General features: G+C 42.0%; 1 protein-coding gene and 1 pseudogene across 1 annotated transcript in view; both read right to left on the bottom strand.

Moving 5' to 3' along the window:
* The window catches only part of LOC121575094 (lysyl oxidase homolog 2A), a 62,500-nt gene that overhangs the window by 33,309 nt on the left and 6,740 nt on the right, over window positions 1-22,451 (bottom strand). Inside the window, exons 2-3 of the mRNA XM_041887934.2 lie at window positions 13,268-13,607; window positions 11,635-11,810 (exon numbers count right to left, since the gene is read on the bottom strand). Of these exons, the coding sequence (XP_041743868.1) occupies window positions 11,635-11,810; window positions 13,268-13,562 (471 nt within the window). The 5' untranslated portion in view covers window positions 13,563-13,607. The remainder of the gene's footprint in view (window positions 1-11,634; window positions 11,811-13,267; window positions 13,608-22,451) is intronic.
* LOC121575729 lies at window positions 659-3,274 on the bottom strand (annotated as a pseudogene).

Genomic DNA, 22,451 nt, shown 5'->3' with positions numbered 1-22,451 from the left:
CATTTTAGACAAAGGCTCAGTGTCGTTATCCTCACAAGGTGAGGTTTTGAAAGGTATTGAAAACAAGGGTGTCAATAATCTACCTATTGAGATATTTTTTATTACTTGTTAAACAAAAATATATTTCTCTGAGCAATTGTATTAGTACAAAATAATATAATTTCCCAGTTTTATTGAGCATACAATATACAGTGGCTTGCGAAAGTATTCACCCCCCTTGGCATTTTTCAAATTTTTTGCCTTACAACCTGGAATTGATTTACACAACATGTCTACCACTTTGAATATGCAAAATATTTGTTATTGTGAAACAAACAAGAAATAAGAAAAAAAAACAGAAAACTTGAGCGTGCATAACTATTCACCCCCCCCCCCAATTCAATACTTTGTAGAGCCACCTTTTGCAACAATTACAGCTGCAAGTCTCTTGGGGTATGTCTCTATAAGCTTCGCACATCTAGCCACTGGGATTTTTGCCCATTCTTCAAGGCAAAACTGCTCCAGCTCATTCAAGTTTTACATTTACATTTTAGTCATTTAGCAGACACTCTTATCCAGAGCGACTTACACTCATCCAAAACTCACAAGGTCTCTCCCTAAGGCATCCATGTAGGAACTTAACCTTTGCTGTTAACAGAAACCACCAATATAGTAGCCTATAATTAATAGGTACCAGTGAGTTTAAATATTTGTTTAAAGGGAATCCAGACTCTCCTCTTTCAAAGTCCTTATGCCAATCCATCAGATCCACCAGAAACGCACATAGACGATGAGTGTAATGAAGAAGACTGCCCCGGCTATCTTGGCATAGCTGGATCGGGTGTTGAGGTACTTGGCGTCGCTGCGGTACTTCTTTGAAAGGCTGGACAGATTGCTGGCTTGGGTGTCAAGAGCAGATACGGCCTCTCCTCGTTGCAGGACCTCTTCAATGTTTGCCACCATGATCTACTGGACGTCCTGCAGTTCTGTGTTGATGCTGCCCAGGTTCCTCCGCGCCCTGCTGTCAATGTAGTTCTTCTTTGTCTTCTGGATGTACATGTCAAACTCAATGAAAGAGTATGGCCTGGAGACTGTGGAGACTTTCTTTCCATGCTGTTCATTGAATTCTGTCTGGAGGTCTTCCAGGTATCCAAAGACCAGTTTCTTGGGAAACACAGCTTCACACAAGGCCAAGTAGCACACGCCGTGTTCTATTACATAGTGGAAGGACATAACCCCAGCCTCCAGAGTACATCTATTGGGACTCTGGGCATTTAGTTTGTGGCACAGCTGCTTAGCCTGGCTCTGGTAATCTCTGGTAAATTGGATGGGTTCCGCTGGTGTACAGCAATCTTTAAGTCATACCACAGATTCTCAATTGGATTGAGGTCTGGGCTTTGACTAGGCCATTCCAAGACATTTAAATGTTTCCCCTCAAACCACTTGAGCGTTGCTTTAACAGTATGCTTAGGGTCATTGTCCTGCTGGAAGGTGAACCTCTGTCCCAGTCTCAAATCTCTGGAAGACTGAAACAGGTTTCCATCAAGAATTTCCCTGTATTTAGCGTCATTCATCATTCCTTCAATTCTGACCAGTTTCCCAGTCCCTGCCGATGAAAAACATCCCCACAGCATGATGCTGCCACCACCATGCTTCACTGTGGGGATGGTGTTCTTGGGGTGATGAGAGGTGTTGGGTTTGCGCCAGTCATAGCGTTTTCCTTGATGGCCAAAAAGCTCAATTTTAGTCTAATCTGACCAGAGTACCTTCTTCCATATTTTGGGGAGTCTCCCACATGCCTTTTGGCGAACACCAAACGTGTTTGCTTATTCATTTCTTTAAGCAATGGCTTTTTTCTATGCCACTCTTCCGTAAAGCCCAGCTCTGTGGAGTGTACGGCTTAAAGTGGTCCTATGGACAGATAATCTCCGCTGTGGAGCTTTCAGCTCCTTCAGGGTTATCTTTGGTCTCTTTGTTGCCTCTCTGATTAATGCCCTCCTTGCCTGGTCCGTGAGTTTTGGTGGGCGGCCCTCTCTTGGCAGGTCTGTTGTGGTGCCATATTCTTTCCATGTTTTAATAATGGATTTAATGGTGCTCTGTGGGATGTTCAAAGTTTCTGATATTTTTTTATAACCCAACCCTGATCTGTACTTCTCCACAACTTTGTCCCTGACCTGTTTGGAGAGCTCCTTGGTCTTCATGGTGCCGCTTGCTTGGTGGTGCTCTTTGCTTAGTGGTGTTGCAGACTCTGGGGCTTTTCAGAACAGGTGTATATATACTGAGATCATGTGAGACTTATATTGCACACAGGTGGACTTCATTTAACTAATTATGTAACTTCTGAAGGTAATTGGTTACACCAGATCTTATTTAGGAGCTTCATAGCAAAGTGGGTGAATACATATGCACGCACCACTTTTCCGGTATTTATTGTTTTGAATTTTTTGAAACAAGTAATTTTTTTCATTTCACTTCACCAATTTTGACTATTTTGTGTATGTCCATTACATGAAATCCAAATAAAAATCCATTTAAATTACAGGTTGTAATGCAACAAAATAGGAAAAATGCCAAGGGGGATGAATACTTTTGCAAGGCACTGTAGCTCAGTATTGGAATTATTTATTTCATACAGTCATTTTTGCTCATCTTTTTAAGGGTGTCAATAATTTCAGACCCCACTGTATATAAAATCTGTTATCAAATATTTTATTAGTCTTATTATCATTATTTCTATATAGTACACACACAAAAAACCAGGAGGAATCTAACTAAGGGGAGTCTTGTTAGCAAAATAATCTTCAGAGCTAGCAGCAGCATTGTCTTGGCAAGCCTTTCCAATAACTCCAATTTGACCCCTAGCCTCTACCCCTTAGGCCTAGGCAGTCCTGTAGTGTAGATAAACTGAGGCTGAAAACCTTCACATTGACTTCCACAGCTTGCTTTTGCCTCATCTCATTTACAAATTGTCCTATGATAAAAACAGCACATAAGGCCAGGGTTGTTTATGAGTGCAACGTGCCAAGCATGGATGAACACATGGGAAACAACACCATTGCCTGCTAGCTACGCATCATAATTCGGAGGAAATACTACAACTTGAATGATTTGGTACAGCTGTCGAACATGTGAGACGTTAGCGAATGCAGTAAGGGAGGACATTCTAGTCCGATTGCCACCAAGGGAAACAACCATCTAATACATGTTCCTTGTTCTTCAGCCAAATATGCAACATTCCTTCCTCCCTTCACTCATGAGGCTCCTCTGAAGCCTGTCTCAAACCCTCCAACTCCATCTTGTCACACAGAGCTTGAGTTTCCATTTGTTGTACTGTAGGGAGAATGTGAAAAATCGGAATTTTGTAAACACCTTTGTTTGCCCGGTTGAAAAATGCAACATTTGCCCCCCCCCTGTAGCTGTATATGGACCTCAAAGGTCTGCCGCTAGGCAGTCTGTTGACAATATGTTTGGCCGGGAGCAACAGACACAATCGTTACCGACATCTGGAGACTGTTAGCAGCTGCTGCTTCGCTCTTTTTATGGAAGGACTTCACATCATGTGTTGTCATAACTCATAAGTACTTTGGGGAAGACCTCTCGGTCAAGACCTGCAATGACTCGGGGAAAGAAGAACTAATCAAAACCTGCAAAGACTTTACACTCTTAGGGATGATTTTCCAAACACAGATTAAGCCTAGTCCTGGATTAAAAAGCACTTTTAATTGAGATTCTCCATTGAGAATGATTTTCTGTCCGGGACTAGGTTTAATCTGGGTCCAGGAAACAACCCCCTTAAGGCTTTGACACACCATAGAGTCTTCAAAATAGTTAATATTGCATGGGTGTTGGTGTGTCTCTGAAAAGATCATTGCTGAAAATTCATCATACACGATCATGAAGCGTAATCAAATACGTTGTAGATACTGTTGGTAGGCTAATTTAAAAAACACAAAGAAAAATAAAATGTTAGTGAATGTGCATCCTAATTAAATTATAAACCTATACTTACACAGCAAAATTATATCAGTAAATTGAACACTGTGGGTACACTTTTGAAGTGTTTATGTGAGAACCATCAGAAAGTGTTGAATTTACACTTTTCAAAGTGTTGTCCTTTGAACATTGATACTTTCCAACACCAGTGGCATTAAAATGTTACAATAACTCAGTGTTAAAGTTATGCTGTTATGGTGTTCACTAATACCTTGTATTTAACACTTTAGAATTAAATGTTTATACTAGGTCAGTGTTAAATGTACATTATTATGGTGTTCACTGATACCTTCACAGCAAATTATCCAGTGTTAAATCAACACGGATAGTGTTAAATTTAACACTGATCCAGTGTCTATACGGGTCCACACTTTTCAGTTTTAAATTAACACACTGCTTAGTGTAAAGCCTTATTTGCATTTACCATAGTGCTTTGCCTTTCTAGTGAATTGTAGAGTTACCACCCATGACTATATTTGTTAGTGACAGAGTTGTTGCATTCATCCATTTTCAGTCCTTGGCCTTCACCAAGTGAGATCCTAAGCACATATGTATTATTAAAATTACATTCTTTAACACACACAATACAACACATAATTCATGAGGCCTTATTTCAGGGCCTAGTTTTACCCTAATACAGTGACCTGAAACTCATGGTTTACAGGCAAAATCAGACTTGCAAGTCACATTATGCTGGCTTGCCAAGTGATGTGCAATTCCGATTGGAATCCAGCGAGAGTGGGGATATCCAACATTTGGAATTTGAAATTCACCCGCAACCTGCATTCAGAATGACTGCCGGGTTGGGAAGACTAAGATATGCTACGTTAAGCATCTAAACTGGAACAACCATTTCAGTAACGGGTGCAATCAATGTACATGCAAAAACATAGATATTGAAACAAACAATTAAAAAGATCTAACTGCAATAGAGCATGCTGGGAAATATGACAATGATGGGTCTGGTTTTGGTGTAACACTAGTTATTAACACCAACACTGGGGTTCTTTTACACCAATGAGTGCTAATTATTTATTACTTACAGAGTTAATTTAACACCTGAATCAACACTAGAAATGTTCAACTGAAAAATCAACACTAGGTAACACTGGCCAATTTGACACCCTGATTGAACAACAGTATTTTTTAACAAAAGCTTAAAAAGCAACACCAGCTGGCGTTCAGGTCGTTCAAAATAACACAAAGTAACACCACATCAACACCAAAACAGCTTTCACCAGGATATGAACACTGACAATTTTGTTTTGTAGCATCATACGATACATTGCCCATACAGTGTATAATAAGACCCATGGAATATCCCTCCACATCGAGATGCACCTCCCAGCTGACTGTCTGAGAGCCAACTCCCTAGGCCCCTTTGGCGATTGGTTCCACGTATGGCAAGCCATTATCCCCACGTGCATGTGAACTATTGCGTGAGCCGCTGTCCTTGTTGAATCATGGCGTTACTTTGCTAATGATAAACAACGCTTTCTGCCTACCTACTAATGTTTGGTTCTGAAGAGAGAAGCCCCCATTAGATTACTTCATTCAGTTCATTCTTTGGCTTCATTCTTTGGCTTCTTGGAGGAACCAAACAGAGGACAAACAGACCTATACAAAGCAGAGACCAAATATCACACAACGACTCCTACTAAGATATACAACACTAGCGTAAGCATAAGTAGAGTGATTCTCATTAGCTACATAGCACAGCAGAGCGGAGTCTTGCACATTATCCATCTAGTTCCATTGTCAAAACATGGCTGACACTGACCAAAAAAGGTCAATATGAGGCGGCACTAAAGAAAGGTTAGCATCACTGACAGGAAATAGCTAAATGACCGGGGTCTGGAATGCGCTGCTTGGATAGGGAACACATACAAGGAGAATCTGCCTGGACCAGAGCTAAACAACTGAGAAGGACTAAATGCTAGGAGACACTTAAAAGTCCCCGTGTAAAGTGAGATGGAAGAAATGGTCATTAGTTACTATATCATGACATTAAAATGTTGCTTAACTAACAAAAAATATGTCTGTGAGTTTGTGAAACGATTATCAGAAGATGACAATAATTCAGTGTCTTTCCACCGAAAGAGCATTGATTTATCTGAAATGATGGAGAGACAACTTTTAGTCAGCTGCAGTATTCATGTCTTCAATATGGACAACCTATCATTTGTGGTAAAGGCTTGATTTAATTGCCAGATCTGTGTGGTCTTGTGTTCTTTTTTGACAGCTAACTAGTGTAAAGTAAACACAGATACATACACACACACACAACAAACAAGCCTTTGACAAGCAGAGAACCCCCAAAACACTCATATACCTTTCTCAATAGTGTTTTTTAAACTTCAGGACAGGGTAGAGCATTACAAGATAGGAATATCTCTGAGGAAATATGAATAACTGAATTAGCATGTAGCACAGTTTTGTCTGGTTGGGTCTAACTAGGCTACATAAAGTCATATTGACACAGTCGGGTCAGGGCGTGACCTGGTTGGAAACCCTGAATAGAATACCATTTCATCCCATGAATGAATAGAAGACAGTCAGTCACAGGAGCTGCTTGTGCCTGTTTCTGACGCAAGGTCAGGCCTGGTGAAGGGGCGAAACGACACCTTTTCCCATTCCACTCCCATTCCACTCCCCTGCTAGTTGAAAGACTCTGGCCAGTCGAGGGAAATATTGACAGGGTGGGGACAGTTAGCTGTAATAACACCCATAGAGAGGTAAATATAAACAGGGCACAAATAAACAGCGGGAGGGTGCCATGTACTTGTAAAGCAGACATCTAGGTATTAAAAGAACAGGGTAAAGTTTGAGGATAGGGATTCATCTATTGAACTAGCTTTGCCCATTTAGATTCCACGCTAAAGCTTATGAATGATTTCTGAAGCATCTATATAGGCCTTATAAAGGGTGTATGAAGGCTTCATTAAGCCTTGAAAGTAGTAGTTCATGTCATGACCACGTGTCCTATTTCACTACCTCTCTTCCTCCACTCTCCATTTACCTCATCCTTTCTCACGGAGTTGGTCATTTAATGAGAAAGACACACAGGGATCGGAGACATCCTCCAAAGCCTTGTTATCTTATGAAGCCTAGTGAAAACACAGACACTGAGGGAGAATCCACTGGAATTTGAATCCGGGCAACACTGCCAATTCTTTAGTCTAGCGCAGTTTGTTGCATTTGACTATCCTGCTGCTCTCAACTGCTAACTGTTTAAAAGATAAACCACAGACTGGGCTCTCAGCTTTAGATGACTTTAAACTCTTATTTCATTTCAAACACATTCAAGGGAAACACAAACAGTCCTGGATGAGCTAGGCTCATATAAATATAAATGGCCATACTCATGCTTTTCCTCGCTCCTGTCGAACGGCAGCAGTTTTAGATTAGTGTTGAAGTGTTCCATGTTAAACCAGAAATGCCTCCCTCCTCCCTTTAGGTATATAAATCCCACGCAGACTTTCCGTCTGGCACAGAAGTGCTTTCATCAACGTGATGGAATGGGATGGTATTCCCCCTGTGCGTATGTGTGTATGTATGTGTGTGTGGGTTTGCGTGTGTGTGTGTGTGTGCACGTGCGTGCGTGTGTGTGTGTGTGTGTGTGTGTGTGTGTGTGTGTGTGTGTGTGTGTGTGTGTGTGTGAATGTGTGTGTCATCCACACTGTCGTTATCTCCTCCACACCAGTCAGAGTCTGGTTCTCTGTGAGTCACCTAGTTAGCATCCCAGATGCCAGAAAGAAGGGCCTATTGTGGTAAAGTCATCAGGCCACAGACAGACCATAGCACACTGTTGTAGGCGAATGTGAGAGCACTAGTGGAAGATCTAAAATGTGGCCCACCTGTGTCACATCTGTTGACATTCTATGATGTCACGTTTCCGGCCCACTGCAAAACCTGCTTCTCTCTGTGTGTTCAGGGCACTCTAAGTCAAAACTTTGTGTGATCCCTAAACTTAGCTAAGGCTGTTTTTCAACTCCCAGCGAACTGCCAAAATCAATACAGATACAGTCAAACTTGAGTTAAACTAAACTCGAGCTTTAGTGTTGTGGACATGCTGATTGAAGTCACACAGACCCTCTCAATGAACAAACATTGCCAACTAAATGTGTCTCTGTTAGTGCTAAGTAAACTTTCCATACAGGAACTCTTGGTTGATTCATCCTTACAATCACAGTCCAGACCTTTTAAGGCAGGGATCATGAACTAGATTCAGCCACGGGACTAATTTTTCTTGAGTGGATGGTCGGGGGGCCGGAACATAATTACAAATAATTTGTAGACTGCAAATTAACTGCAAGAAACCCAAACAGATATAATGTTTGACTAAAACATAATCATTTCAAACCATGCTTACATTTGTATACGATCACGTGTCTCTCTATTATGCATGGGAATACTTGATTTCTTAAATTAAAATCACCTGGAGCTGATTTCCTTGTCTTTCATGTCCAACAACGAAAAAAAGATATACAGTACCAGTCAAAAGTTTGGACACACCTACTCATTCAAGGTTTTTCTTTATTTTTACTATTTTTTACATTGTAGAATAATAGTGAAGACATCATTATGAAATAACACATATGGAATCATGTAGTAACCAAAAAAGTGTTAAACAAATCAAAATAGATATTATATTTGAGATTCTTCAAAGTAGCCACCCTTTGCCTTGATGACAGCTTTGCACACTCTTGGCATTCTCTCAACCAGCTTCATGAGGTAGTCACCTGGAATGCTTTTCTATTAACAGGTGTGCCATGTTAAAAGTTAATTTGTGGAATGTCTTTCCTTCTTAATGCGTTTGAGCCAATCAGTTGTGTTGTGACAAGGTAGGGGTGGTATATAGAAGATAGCCCTATTTGGTAAAAGACCAAGTCCATATTATGGCAAGAACAGCTCAAATAAGCAAAGAGAAACGACAGTCCATCATTACTTTAAGACATGAAGGTCAGTCAATCCGGAAAATGTCAAGAACTTTGAACGTTTCTTCAAGTGCAGTCGCAAAAACCATCAGGCGCTATGATGAAACTGGCTCTCATGAGGACCGCCACAGGAAAGAAAGACCCAGAGTTACCTCTGCCGCAGAGGATAAGTTCATTAGAGTTAACTGCAACTCAGATTGCAGCCCAGATAAATGCTTCAAATAGTTCAAGTAACAGACACATCTTAACATCAACTGTTCAGAGGAGACTGCGTGAAGCAGGCCTTCATGGTCGAATTGCTGCAAAAAAAACACTACTAAAGGACACCAATAAAAGGAAGAGACTTGCTTGGGCCAAGAAACACGAGCAATGGATATTAGGTCGGTGGAAATCTGTCCATTGGTCTGATGAGTCCAAATTTGAGATTTTTGGTTCCAACCATCGTGTCTTTGTGAGACGCAGAGTAGGTGAAAGGATGATCTCTGCATGTGTGGTTCCCACCGTGAAGCATGGAGGAGGAGGTGTGATGGTGTGGGGGTGCTTTGCTGGTGACACTGTCTGTGATTTTATTTCGAATTCAAGGCACACTTAACCAGCATGGCTACCACACCATTCTGCAGCGATACGCCATCCCATCTGGTTTGCGCTTAGTGGGACTATCATTTGTTTTTCACCAGGACAATGACCCAACACACCTCCAGGCTGTATAAGGGCTATTTGACCAAGAAGGAGAGTGATGAGTGCTGCATCAGATGACCTGGCCTCCACAATCCCCCGACTTCAACCCAATTGAGATGGTTTGGGATGAGTTGGACCGCAGAGTGAAGGAAAAGCAGCCAACAAGTGCTCAGCATAAGTAGGAACTCCTTCAAGACTGTTGGAAAAGCATTCCTCATGAAGCTGGTTGAGAGAATGCCAAGAGTGTGCAAAGCTGTCATCAAGGCAAAGGGTGGCTACTTTGAAGAATCTCAAATCTAAAATATATTTTGATTTGTTTAACACTTTTTTGGTTACTACATGATTCCATATGTGTTATTTCATAGTTCTGATGTCTTCACTATTATTCTACAATGTAGAAAATAGTCAAAATAAAGAAAAACCCTTGAATGAGTAGGTGTGTCCAAACTTTTGACTGGTACTGTATATTTAATTGTTTTGCTCAGAAAACATGGGGGGCGAAATAAAACCACCCGCGGGAACCCCCTCTGCTTGTTTGGATGGAATGTGATATCATTTCTCATGTCTCATTAAAGATAACTCAGACATCCTCCTGTTTCCTACCCTTACAACTCCCTCCCTGCTCTACCCTTCCACCTCCAACAGGTTAGAGCATGGAAACTAGGTTTAATGAAAGGGTTTACTGTATGTAGGGCTGTGGCGGTCATGACATTTTGTCAGCTGAGTATTGTCATGCAAAATATTGTCTCGCAGTAATTGACCGTTAATTAACATAAACACGTTTAGTATCTCCAGGCCTCCACACATACAAGCCTTTGATGTGCGCCTTTGGAACATCTACATCTTTAAAAAAGTATAATAAATCCATTTAATATACATTTACATTTTAGTCATTTAGCAGACGCTCTTATCCAGAGCGACTTACAGAAGCAATTAGGGTTAAGTGCCTTGCTCAAGGGCACATCGACAGATTTTTCACCTAGTTGGCTCGGGGATTAGAACCAGCGACCTTTCGGTTACTGGCACAACACTCTTACCCACTAAGCTACCTGCCGCCCTATATATATATATACCTGTACACCATCACAATAAATCCATTATTTATTTTAGGCAGGTCTAAATAAACATGATATGAAGAAAATGTATTTCAGAAGAACAGAATATGAGTTGGCCTACTGTATGTTATCTAGTTCATTTAGCAGACAAGGTATGCTTATAAGTCCCGTGCCATTATTTAATATTATATGATTTTATAGTAAGAAGAATATAATTGAACCTAGCTGAATAAAATAGAAAGGATATTTTTCCCATTCCGGAACGAGTGTGCATATGAAGTGACTATGTTGAGCGTAGAAGTGATCATTTGAAACAGGTCCTATATGCTAGATTTAGAGTTATTTGGCAACTTTAGTTGTGAATGATACAAACCTTAGACTGTCTTAGAAATCAAAACATATATGGGCTGCATGGTGTGACTATAGGCTATTGATGATTTGAGAAAGTAGCCAAAAAATGTTTTCCACTCAGTTTCAACCAGTTTTTTAAACTTCTTTCTTCAAATTGATCATCACAGTGAGGTGATTTTTAAAGAATGATACTGTTTTGATGATAAGTGTTTGATGTGATTTTCAATTGCATTTACATTGATGTCAGAGTGGTTAGAGGGACAATAGAGCGCTGAGTGCCAGGCCATTAGCGACCTGACGGTCGTTAGCGAGTTAGGTACTACCAACGCATGTCCAGTGGAATTTCACTGCGGTCATGACTCATGACTGCCAGTGTGGTGGTTATACGGTCACTGAAAACGACCTAACTGTAAGACATTTCGACACTAGAATTATTACTCTGTTGTTTATTCAAACTTCAAACACATATTCTCATCTGTCCTGCATTGCTGTGAAATTGCTACACAAGCAACATAACATGATGCAATCATGTAGATGGCATGTGTGTGTGTGCGCAGCCATGCGTACATAATTGTGTGTATGAACGTGCGTGTGTGCATTTCTATGTGCTCACACGTGTGTCTGTATGTTTTTAGGCTTACTTCCACATTGTTGGTGAGGGTGCTGATGAATTTGAAGCCGGGGATTCGTCTCTGGCTACACACCACTCCCACGTCCTCAGAGTGTTTGCAGTCAGACACTCCGAAGCCATTGGACTCACACTGGGCCAGGGTTCTCTCTTGTCCCGAACAGTGGACGTTGTCCAACCAGATCCGACCTACGAACAATGGGGGACAGAGACATATTCTCTGATGACCACACATGAAGGTAAGGGAACCCTCTCCATTCTCAACAGCAACACCCTATATCCATTTTAGGCTTCAACAGACAACACCTTTGGGTAACAATTTGGACCTGTCTAGTTATCAACTTTCAATGTACAGTATATTCTCCATTTAACATTATTTTAAGTTCAAGACTAGGCTTAATCTGGGTCCGGGACCTTCATAAAGCAGGCCATGAGATTGATCAAATCCATTTTTAAGTTCCTGACAACTCACCTAATGCTTAGGTTAGAATGGCCAAATTTGACCATTCGTGCAAGAAATAAGTGTTACAGAATTCCAGTTGCCATCACTTGTCAAAAAAAGGTTTATGGCTCTTTAGACTAATCTAAATGGTCTAACGTTCTCTTCACATTCTGATAATGTTCCATTCAGGTTCTGATAGGGCATATTAACTCAGCCTTTTGAGATGATAAATGTTGCAGAATTGCTCTGGGGATGTTGGCCCTATGCTGGTGGATATCCACACCTTATTCCTATGTTACCTGGAAAAAATAAGTCTAGCTTTCCCAGCTAACAACTCTTCAGTCTACATATTTCAAGATCAATAAATCATCTGGGCACATGCAGTGAACTAGACACCACTGACATTATATGACTTCTGTCTCAGCAGCTCAGAACAGAGTGACATGTTCTATGGAAATCCCGGGACTAATGTTTCCCCTGTCTTGGACCCTAATCCCTCAAAAAGCAATGTTTTACCCATTACAGTCTATCTGATACACACCAATCAAACCCTACGTGGGGAAAACGACTGGCAACTGGAAACACACTAAGCCAGACGCATAGACATAATCTCATCATCCCCTTGTCTTGAAGATCTCTAGTACTGTCATATGTCTAATTACTTTCCCAACTCCATAATTCTGATTGAAGGTTGTAAATGAAACAGTATGTATGGAGCTGTATGAAGCTCCAGCTGCTCTCTATAAAAGCTAGATGATTGATGTTATTAACACAACCGGCCCTTGTTAATGACTCATGTGTTCCCATTGAGACATCGTCTCCTTGCTATGCTAATCATAGTTCCTGCAAAGAGGGACATACTGTATCTCACCTATGTATATTTCTGCTGTAATAGAACAGGTTAAGAGCGTTGGGCCAGTAACCGAAAGGTCGCTGGTTTGAATCCCCAAGCCCATTAGGTGAAAAATCTGTTGATGTGCCCTTGAGCAAGGCACTTAACCCTAATTGCTCCTGTAAGTCACTCTGGATAAGAGCGTCTGCTAAATGACAAAAAAATACAAAATGTAAGTCTCTCTGGGATACATGTATTTGTTTCAAAATATATAATTTCTCTGAACTATCCCTTTAATTAAGTCTTAATGGTCAGAGTGGATTTCAGATTCCAACATGTTACTGAACTATCTCTTCTCCCTGTGTTCCTTACCTTCTCCCTTGCCGTACTTGGAGGAAGGAGACCAAGACACAGCCTCAACGTAGCCCAGCTCCCTGCACACGACATTGGCCGCATGGATGGAGAAGTCATCGTCGCACACCGTGCCCCACTCTCCATTATAGTAGACTTCAACCCGGCCCTCGTAGTGCTTGTGTTTGTCCCCTGCCAGACGCAGCTGGATGATGGGGGTGCCAGGGGGTGGTTTGGTGTCCAACTGGGCCTGGCATAGTGTCCACACACAGAGAAGCGTGGCCAGTCGGCACAGGAGAGAGCAAGGAGACGGCATTGCTAGGAATGAGCAGGGAACTCACCACACTGTACTGTAGACCACCTGGAGGAGGGACACAGACCAGAGAGACCAATGAATTACTGGAATAAGCAACGTAATGTATTATTACATAGGTATTTAACTACATTTAGGCAACTTTTGCGGGCCACATCAAATCGACTCGGACTTGGACCACAGGCCGCCAGTTGAAGACCATTGTATTATGCTATGGGTTGCAGAAATTAAAAATGTGGATGCAAACTTGAATATGAAGGGATATTCACGTATCAAAAGTTTCTTTTTCTTTTTACACCTTTTAACAATTGAGGGATTTCTGAAATCTATTCTAAAACATCTATTCTATACCAACAGAAAACAGAAACGTATTCAATGGACCGCTACAGTTTGGGTGGTCGTCAGTTATCAAATCATTAGAGACTGGCTATTTGGCAGACATTCAGCCTCACAGCCTTCTCTAACAATCTAGAATTCTCCACAATTCCAGGCCAGGGTAGACTGAGCAATGTTGGAGGATTGGGGATGGTGGGAGCAAAACAAATCTATCTCACGGTGAGCAATGTTTACAGCAGAGGAGAGATGTTAGTTTAATGGATAGATAGATGGGTGGATTGATCGAAAGATAGATGGGTGGATGGGAAGATTTCCCCATTCAGTTCAAAGTCCATAATACACTATAATACATTTTAGAGAAATAAATCAACTGCTGCCTCTATGTTATGGACATTTTACTGCTTTGCTTCACCATTTACTGACAGAGGTACAGTATGTGTAGGGTTGTCAGCAGTGCAGGCTTTTCTCCTGTTGCTGGGCGGAAGGGAACAGCATGCCCCAGACAGGGACTCAACTACCCCTCAGGGCTGTTGAACCAGATAAAGGGAATGTTTGCTTTACTTCTCTTTTCAGCCAGGCCATGAAAGTGTCAACGGCGAGAGGTCTTTGAGGGGGGAGAGGAGACAGCCCTGCACGTAAGCCCCAGCCAGGGGGCAACTTTCCCTGTTGACGTCATGGGGGGAGGGGGCAATGATCAAACTGTTCACCCTTTATTAATCAAGTAGTCATAAATATCTTAGTTTTTCCTTAATATTATATATAACCCGGACCACAGCCGGCCTGCTCATTAGGCAGGATTAGGTGGCCGCCTATGGCGGCAGATTGACGAGGCATCATTTTCTGAGCTAAACTGACCAAGACACACCTCCAACAACAACACATAAATATCACATAATTATGCCCAAAAACTATGACAGTTTCTCTCAACCATTGGAATATGGGCTTTTTAGGTGAGCACTGATGGCGCCCTGTGATAAACAGTGCCCACTTTGTCAAAGGCAGGGGCGCAAAATATAGTGCCTTGCAAAAGTATTCATCCCCCTTGGCGTTTTTCCTATTTTGTTGCATTACAACCTGTGATTTAAATGGATTTTTATTTGGATTTCATGTAATGGACATACACAAAATAGGAATGGCCTAGTCAAAGCCCAGACCTCAATCCAATTGAGAATATGTGGTATGACTTAAAGATTGCTCTACACCAGCGGAACCCATCCAACTTGAAGGAGCTGGAGCAGTTTTGCCTTGAAGAATGGGCAAAAATCTCAGTGGCTAGATGTGCCAAGCTTATAGAGACATACCCCAAGAGACTTGCAGCTGTAATTGCTGCAAAAGGTGGCTCAACAAAGTATTGACTTTGGGGGGGGTGAATAATTATGCACGCTCAAGTTTTCTGTTTTCTTTTTCTTATTTCTTGTTTGTTTCACAAATTTTGTTATTTTGCATCTTCAAAGTGGTAGGCATGTTGTGTAAATGAAATGATACAAACCCCCAAAAAATCAATTTTAATTCCAGCTTGTAAGGCAACAAAATAGGAAAAATGCCAAGGGGGTGAATACTTTCGCAAGCCACTGTATTTAGCTTGCCCATTCCCAGCGCGCCTCTCCAGGGTGCTGTTGGAGAGACGCATCGCTGCGGCGCTCCACCAACGTTCCGTCAAAAAAAATCTAATAACATAAATCATGTAGCAGATATAGGATATGGTATAAAGAGTATGTTGCCTTTTCTGTAGCCTACAGACTGGAGATCAAATGTATGACATTGTAATGAGACAGACACTTTTTACATCATGCAGGTTTCTCCGATCAAATAGCCTAACCTAAATGGCGCCCAATCAAATAAAAAATGCACTGTCATATTAACAAACAACATATCCTAAAAACACGACAGATCAAAGTAAAATTGACAATATGGAATGGACAATCACAACTGTTGTCGAGGAGTTTCACACCATTGTCATGATCAGCGGCTTCAAGTTTGTATCCGTCAATTTTTGACAAGCTGATCATAGCGAAAAATAAAATACTTTTGCATTTCCCGCTGTGTAAACACATTGTAAATAGGCTCACAATAGCTCCTGATAAAGTTGGGTAGCTGATATTCAGAGCTTAAATAGCCAAATTGATTAGTCACAGGAATCAGGACTAATAAAGCCAATGCAACTGCCTTTTTTAATTATTATTTATTTTATTTTTTTACAAATGGTGGGCCTACCACATGGATGGGCATTCATAAAATGTATAAAATACAAAAGTATGTGGACACCCCTTCAAATTAGTGGATTTGGCTATTTCAGCCATACCCATTGCTGATAGGTGTATAAAATTGAGCACACAGCCATGCAATCTCCATAGGCTAAAACATTGGCAGTAGAATACCCTTACTAAAGAGTCCAGTGACTTTCCAATGTGGCACCGTCATAGGATGCCACCTTTCCAACAAGTCAGTTCGTCAAATTTCTGCCCTGCTAGAGCTGCCCCGGTCAACTGTAAGTGCTGTTATTGTGAAGTGGAAATGTCTAGGAGCAACGGCTCAGCTGTTGAAGTGGTAGGCCACACAAGCTCACAGAACAGGACCGCTGAGTGCTGAAGCGCGTAGCGCATAAAAATCTGTTGCAACACTCAATACCGAATTCCAAACGGCCTCTGGAAGCAATGTCAGTACAATAACTTTTTGTCGAGAGCTTCATGAAATTAGTTTCTATGGCAGAGCAGCCACACACAAGCCTAAGATCACCATTCGCAATCCCAAGCGTCGGCTGGAGTGGTGTAAAGCTCGCCACCATTGGACTCTGGAGCAGTAAAAACGCGTTCTCTGGAGTGATGAATCACGCTCCACCATCTGACACGCCGACGGACGAATCTGGGTTTGACAACGCTACCTGCCCCAATGCATAGTGCCAACTGTAAAGTTTGGTGGAGGAGGAATAATGGTCTGGGGCTGTTTTTCATGGTTCGGGCTAGGCCACTTAGTTGATGACAATGACATTCTAGACGATTCTGTGCTTCCAACTTTGTGGCAACAGTTTGGGGAAGGCCCTTTCCTGTTTCAAAAAGCACAGCATCTACACAAATGACTGATGATTGGCTGAGAGAAATTGATGATAAAAAGATTGTGGGGGCTGTTTTGTTAGACTTCAGTGCGGCTTTTGACGTTATATATCATAGTCTGTTGCTGGAAATACTAATGTGTTATGGCGTTACACCTCCTGCTATATTGTGGATAAAGAGTTACCTGTCTAACAGAACACAGAGGGTGTTCTTTAATGGAAGCCTCTCCAGGTAGAATCAGGAATTCCCCAGGGCAGCTGTTTAGGCCCCTTACTTTTTTCAATCTTTACTAACGACAAAGATTGTTAAGCCAGTGTGTCCATGTATGCGGATGACTCAACACTATACACGTCTGCTACCACAGCGACTGAAATGACAGCAACACTTAACAAAGAGTTGCAGTTAGTTTCAGAATGGGTGGCAAGGAATAGGTTAGTCCTAAATATTTCAAAAACTAAAAGCATTGTATTTGGGACAAATCATTCACTAAACCGTAAACCTCAACTAAATCTTGTAATGAATAATGTGGAAATTGAGCAAGCTGAGGAGACTAAACTGCTTGGAGTAACCCTGGATTGTAAACTGTCATGGTCAAAACATATTGATACAACAGTAGCCAGGATGGGGTGAAGTCTGTCTATAATAAAGTGCTGCTCTGCATTCTTAACAGCACTATCAACAAGGCAGGTCCTACAGGCCCTAGTTTTGACGCACCTGGACGGACTACTGTTCAGTCATGTGGTCAGGTGCCACAAAGCGGGACTTTGTGCAATTGGCTCAGAACAGGGCAGCACAGCTGACCCTTGGATGTACACAAAGAGCTAACATTAGTGATATGCATGTCAATCTCTCCTGGCTCAAAGTAGAGGAGAGATTGACTTCATCACTACTTGTATTTGTGAGAGGAATTGATGTTGAATGCACCAAGCTGTCTGTTTGAACTGCTGGCACACAGCTCGGACACCCACACATACCCCACAAGACATGCCACCAGAGGTCTCTTCACAGTCCAGCACAGACTATGGGAGGCACACAGTACTACATAGAGCCATTACTACATGGAACTCTATTCCACATCAAGTAGCTCATGCCAGCAGTACAATTTGATTTAATAAACAGATAAAAATGCACCTTATGGAACAGCGGGGACTGTGAAGCAACACAGAACGACACGAACCGGCCCTGACCCAGACGTTTCTTATATGGAACATATTAAAAGGGATTTGTCAGCACTTTTTCAAAATTTCTGACTGGCTTTCAATCTTTCCCTTACCTACCGTAACTGTCTGCAACCACAATGTGGCTCTGATTTCAGATTCCCAAGCTGCAATCACTTCAGCAGCAGTAAAACAAGGAACTTGATTTCATGAAATAGTGAAGTAAAAATGATTGGCACCCTTGATAAAGATAAGCAAAAAATACTGTATAAAATACATTATACAAATACTGAGCTATATTGTATGTGTCACACCCTGGCTCTGGGGACTCTATATGTTGAGCCAGGGTGTGTAGATTCCATGTGTTTATGTTCTGTGTGGGAGTTCTAGTTGTTGCTTTTCTATGTTGGCCAGAGTGGCTCCCAATCAGAGGCAATGAGTGTCAGCTGTTGCTGGTTGTCTCTGATTGGGAGCCATATTTAAACAGTCTGTTTCCCTTAGTGTTTGTGGGATCTTGTTTCCGTTTGGTTTGTTCCTTGTTGGTTGTGTTGAACCGTAGGACTGCACGTTTCGTTTTGTTGTTTTGTTGTTCTTATTATCACTGAAGATAATAAAGTTAAGTATGTTTGCAACTAACGCTGCGCATTGGTCTACTCTCTACGACGATCGTGACAGTATGCTAATTATTTTGGGGGAAACTATATTATTTTATACTGATACAGTGGGGGAAAAAAGTATTTAGTCAGCCACCAATTGTGCAAGTTCTCCCACTTAAAAAGATGAGAGAGGCCTGTAATTTTCATCATAGGTACACGTCAACTATGACAGACAAATTGAGAAAAAGAAATCCAGAAATTCACATTGTAGGATTTTTTATGAATTTATTTGCAAATTATGGTGGAAAATAAGTATTTGGTCACCTACAAACAAGCAAGATTTCTGGCTCTCACAGACCTGTAACTTCTTCTTTAAGAGGCTCCTCTGTCCTCCACTCGTTACCTGTATTAATGGCACCTGTTTGAACTTGTTATTAGTATAAAAGACACCTGCCCACAACCTCAAACAGTCACACTCCAAACTCCACTATGGCCAAGACCAAAGAGCTGTCAAAGGACACCAGAAACAAAATTGTAGACCTGCACCAGGCTGGGAAGACTGAATCTGCAATAGGTAAGCAGCTTGGTTTGAAGAAATCAACTGTGGGAGCAATTATTAGGAAATGGAAGACATACAAGACCACTGATAATCTCCCTCGATCTGGGGCTCCACGCAAGATCTCACCCCGTGGGGTCAAAATGATCACAAGAACGGAGAGCAAAAATCCCAGAACCACAAGGGGGGACCTAGTGAATGACCTGCAGAGAGCTGGGACCAAAGTAACAAAGCCTACCATCAGTAACACACTACGCCGCCAGGGACTCAAATCCTGCAGTGCCAGACGTGTACCCTGCTTAAGCCAGTACATGTCCAGGCCCGTCTGAAGTTTGCTAGAGTGCATTTGGATGATCCAGAAGAGGATTGGGAGAATGTCATATGGTCAGATGAAACCAAAATATAACTTTTTGGTAAAAACTCAACTCGTCGTGTTTGGAGGACAAAGAATGCTGAGTTGCATCCAAAGAACACCATACCTACTGTGAAGCATGGGGGTGGAAACATCATGCTTTGGGGCTGTTTTTTCTGCAAAGGGACCAGGACGACTGATCCGTGTAAAGGAAAGAATGAATGGGGCCATGTATCGTGAGATTTTGAGTGAAAACCTCCTTCCATCAGCAAGGGCATTGAAGATGAAACGTGGCTGGGTCTTTCAGCATGACAATGATCCCAAACACACCGCCCGGGCAACGAAGGAGTGGCTTCGTAAGAAGCATTTCAAGGTCCTGGAGTGGCCTAGCCAGTCTCCAGATCTCAACCCCATAGAAAATCTTTGGAGGGAGTTGAAAGTCTGTGTTGCCCAGCGATAGCTCCAAACATCACTGCTCTAGAGGAGATCTGCATGGAGGAATGGGCCAAAATACCAGCAACAGTGTGTGAAAACCTTGTGAAGACTTACAGAAAACGTTTGACCTGTGTCATTGCCAACAAAGGGTATATAACAAAGTATTGAGAAACTTTTGTTATTGACCAAATACTTATTTTCCACCATAATTTGCAAATAAATTCATAAAAAATCCTACAATGTGATTTTCTGGATTTTTTCTCTCTCATTTTGTCTGTCATAGTTGACGTGTATGTAACGATCCCGGCAGTCTGAGTCGGGTCCTGTCTGTGTACTAGTTTTTCTGCTCGTGATCTCCAGTTTCCCGAGGGTTCTGGAACGCTCCCTGCCTGGTTGCCGGGCAACGTTGCTAGGCGGGAGCTCTCTTGATTTCCGCACCTGCATCCCATCAGCAATCTGCACACCTGGTCCTGATCATCACCCTTCTTAGGCTCTGGCCTAACATCCATTCCCTGCCGGATCGTTAGCCATGAACAGTATGTTTATCAGCGGATCAGTCTTAGAGCTTAGAGCATTAGTTTTGTTGTTTTGCACCTTGTTTGCTTGTTGTATGCTTACCTCCGTTTTGTTCTCCCTGCAGTCACTCGTCCGGAACCTTCACCCAACCTCTGCCTGATGGTCGGCGGCTGCCGAGCCATCATTGGACCAACTACTGCACCCTCAACAACTCATCCACGCCGCCCGCTCTGTTCCCTGGATTATTCAGCAGCACTCGTGGATCAGTTAAATAAACACTCACCTTTGACACCACTTACCTTGTCCTGGTCTGCTTCTGGGTTCTGGCTTAGTAAACCGTGACAGTGTACCTATGATGAAAATTACAGGCCTCTCTCATCTTTTTAAGTGGGAGAACTTGCAAAATTGGTGGCTGACTAAATACTTTTTTTTCCCCACTGTACAATTGCTCAGAGAAATTGATTTTATTTAACAAGTTAAAAAACACATTGAAAGGGATCTTAGGCGATTCCTCCATACAGAATCTTTCCAGATCATGGATATCCTTTGGTCATTGTCTTGCTGGAAGATATAGTTTCAGCCTCCTGTCAGAGGCAAGCAGGTTTTTGGCTAAAATGTCCTGGTACTTGGTAGAGTTCATGATGCAGTTGACCTTAACAAGGGCCCTAGGATCAGTGGAAACAAAACAGCCCCATAACATCAAAGATCTACCACCATATTTTACAGTAGGTATAAGGTTCTTTCCTGCACATCCATCCTTCTTTCGACACCAAAAACACAGCTGACACAAGTAATTTTTCCAACAATTGTTTACAAACATTTTTCACTTATAATTCACTGTATCACAATTCCAGTGGGTCAGAAGTTTACATACACTAAGTTGACTGTGCCTTTAAACAGCTTGGAATATTCCAGAAAATGATGTCATGGCGTCAGAATTTTCTGATAGGCTAATTGACATCATTTGAGTCAATTGGAGGTGTACCTGTGGATGTATTTCAAGGCCTACCTTGAAACTCAGTGCCTCTTTGCTTGACATCATGGGAAAATCAAAAGAAATCAGCCAAGACCTCAGAAAAAAATGTGTAGACCTCCACAAGTCTGGTTCATCCTTGGGAGCAATTTCCAAACGCCTGAAGGTACCACGTTCATCTGTAAAACAATAGTACGCAAGTATAAACACCATGGGACCACGCAGCCGTCATACCGCTCAGGAAGGAGACACGTTCTGTCTCCTACAGATGAACTTACTTTGGTTGAAAAGTGCAAATCAATCCCAGAACAACAGCAAAGGACCTTGTGAAGATGCTGGAGGAAACCATGTACAAAAGTATCTATATCCACACTAAAACGAGTCCTATATCGACATAACCTGAAAGGCTGCTCAGCAAGGAAGAAGCCACTGCTCCAAAACCGCCATAAAAAAGCCAGACTACGGTTTGCAACTGCACATTGGGACAAAGATCGTACTTTTTGGAGAAATGTCCTCTGGTCAGATGAAACAAAAATATAACTGTTTGGCCATAATGACCATTGTTATGTTTGGAGGAAAAAGGGGGGTCTTGCAAGCGGAAGAACACCATCCCAACCGTGAAGCACCGGGGTGGCAGCATCATGCTGTGGGGGTGCTTTGCTGCAGAAGGGACTGGTGCACTTCACAAAATAGATGGCATCATGAGGAAGGAAAATTATGTGGATATATTGAAGCAACATCTCAAGACATCAGTCAGGAAGTTAAAGCTTGGTCGCAAATGGGTCTTCCAAATGGACAATGACCCCAAGCATACTTCCAAAGGTGTGGCAAAATGGCTTAAGGACAACAAAGTCAAGGTATTGGAGTGGCCATCACAAAGCCCTGACCTCAATCCTACAGAAAATGTGTGGGAAGAACTGA

The sequence above is a fragment of the Coregonus clupeaformis genome, chromosome 10 (assembly GCF_020615455.1).
Source record: "Coregonus clupeaformis isolate EN_2021a chromosome 10, ASM2061545v1, whole genome shotgun sequence".
NCBI lineage: Eukaryota > Metazoa > Chordata > Actinopteri > Salmoniformes > Salmonidae > Coregonus > Coregonus clupeaformis.
The sequence above is the reverse complement of the archived record's forward strand: the minus strand, read 5'-3'. Positions and strand labels throughout refer to the sequence as shown.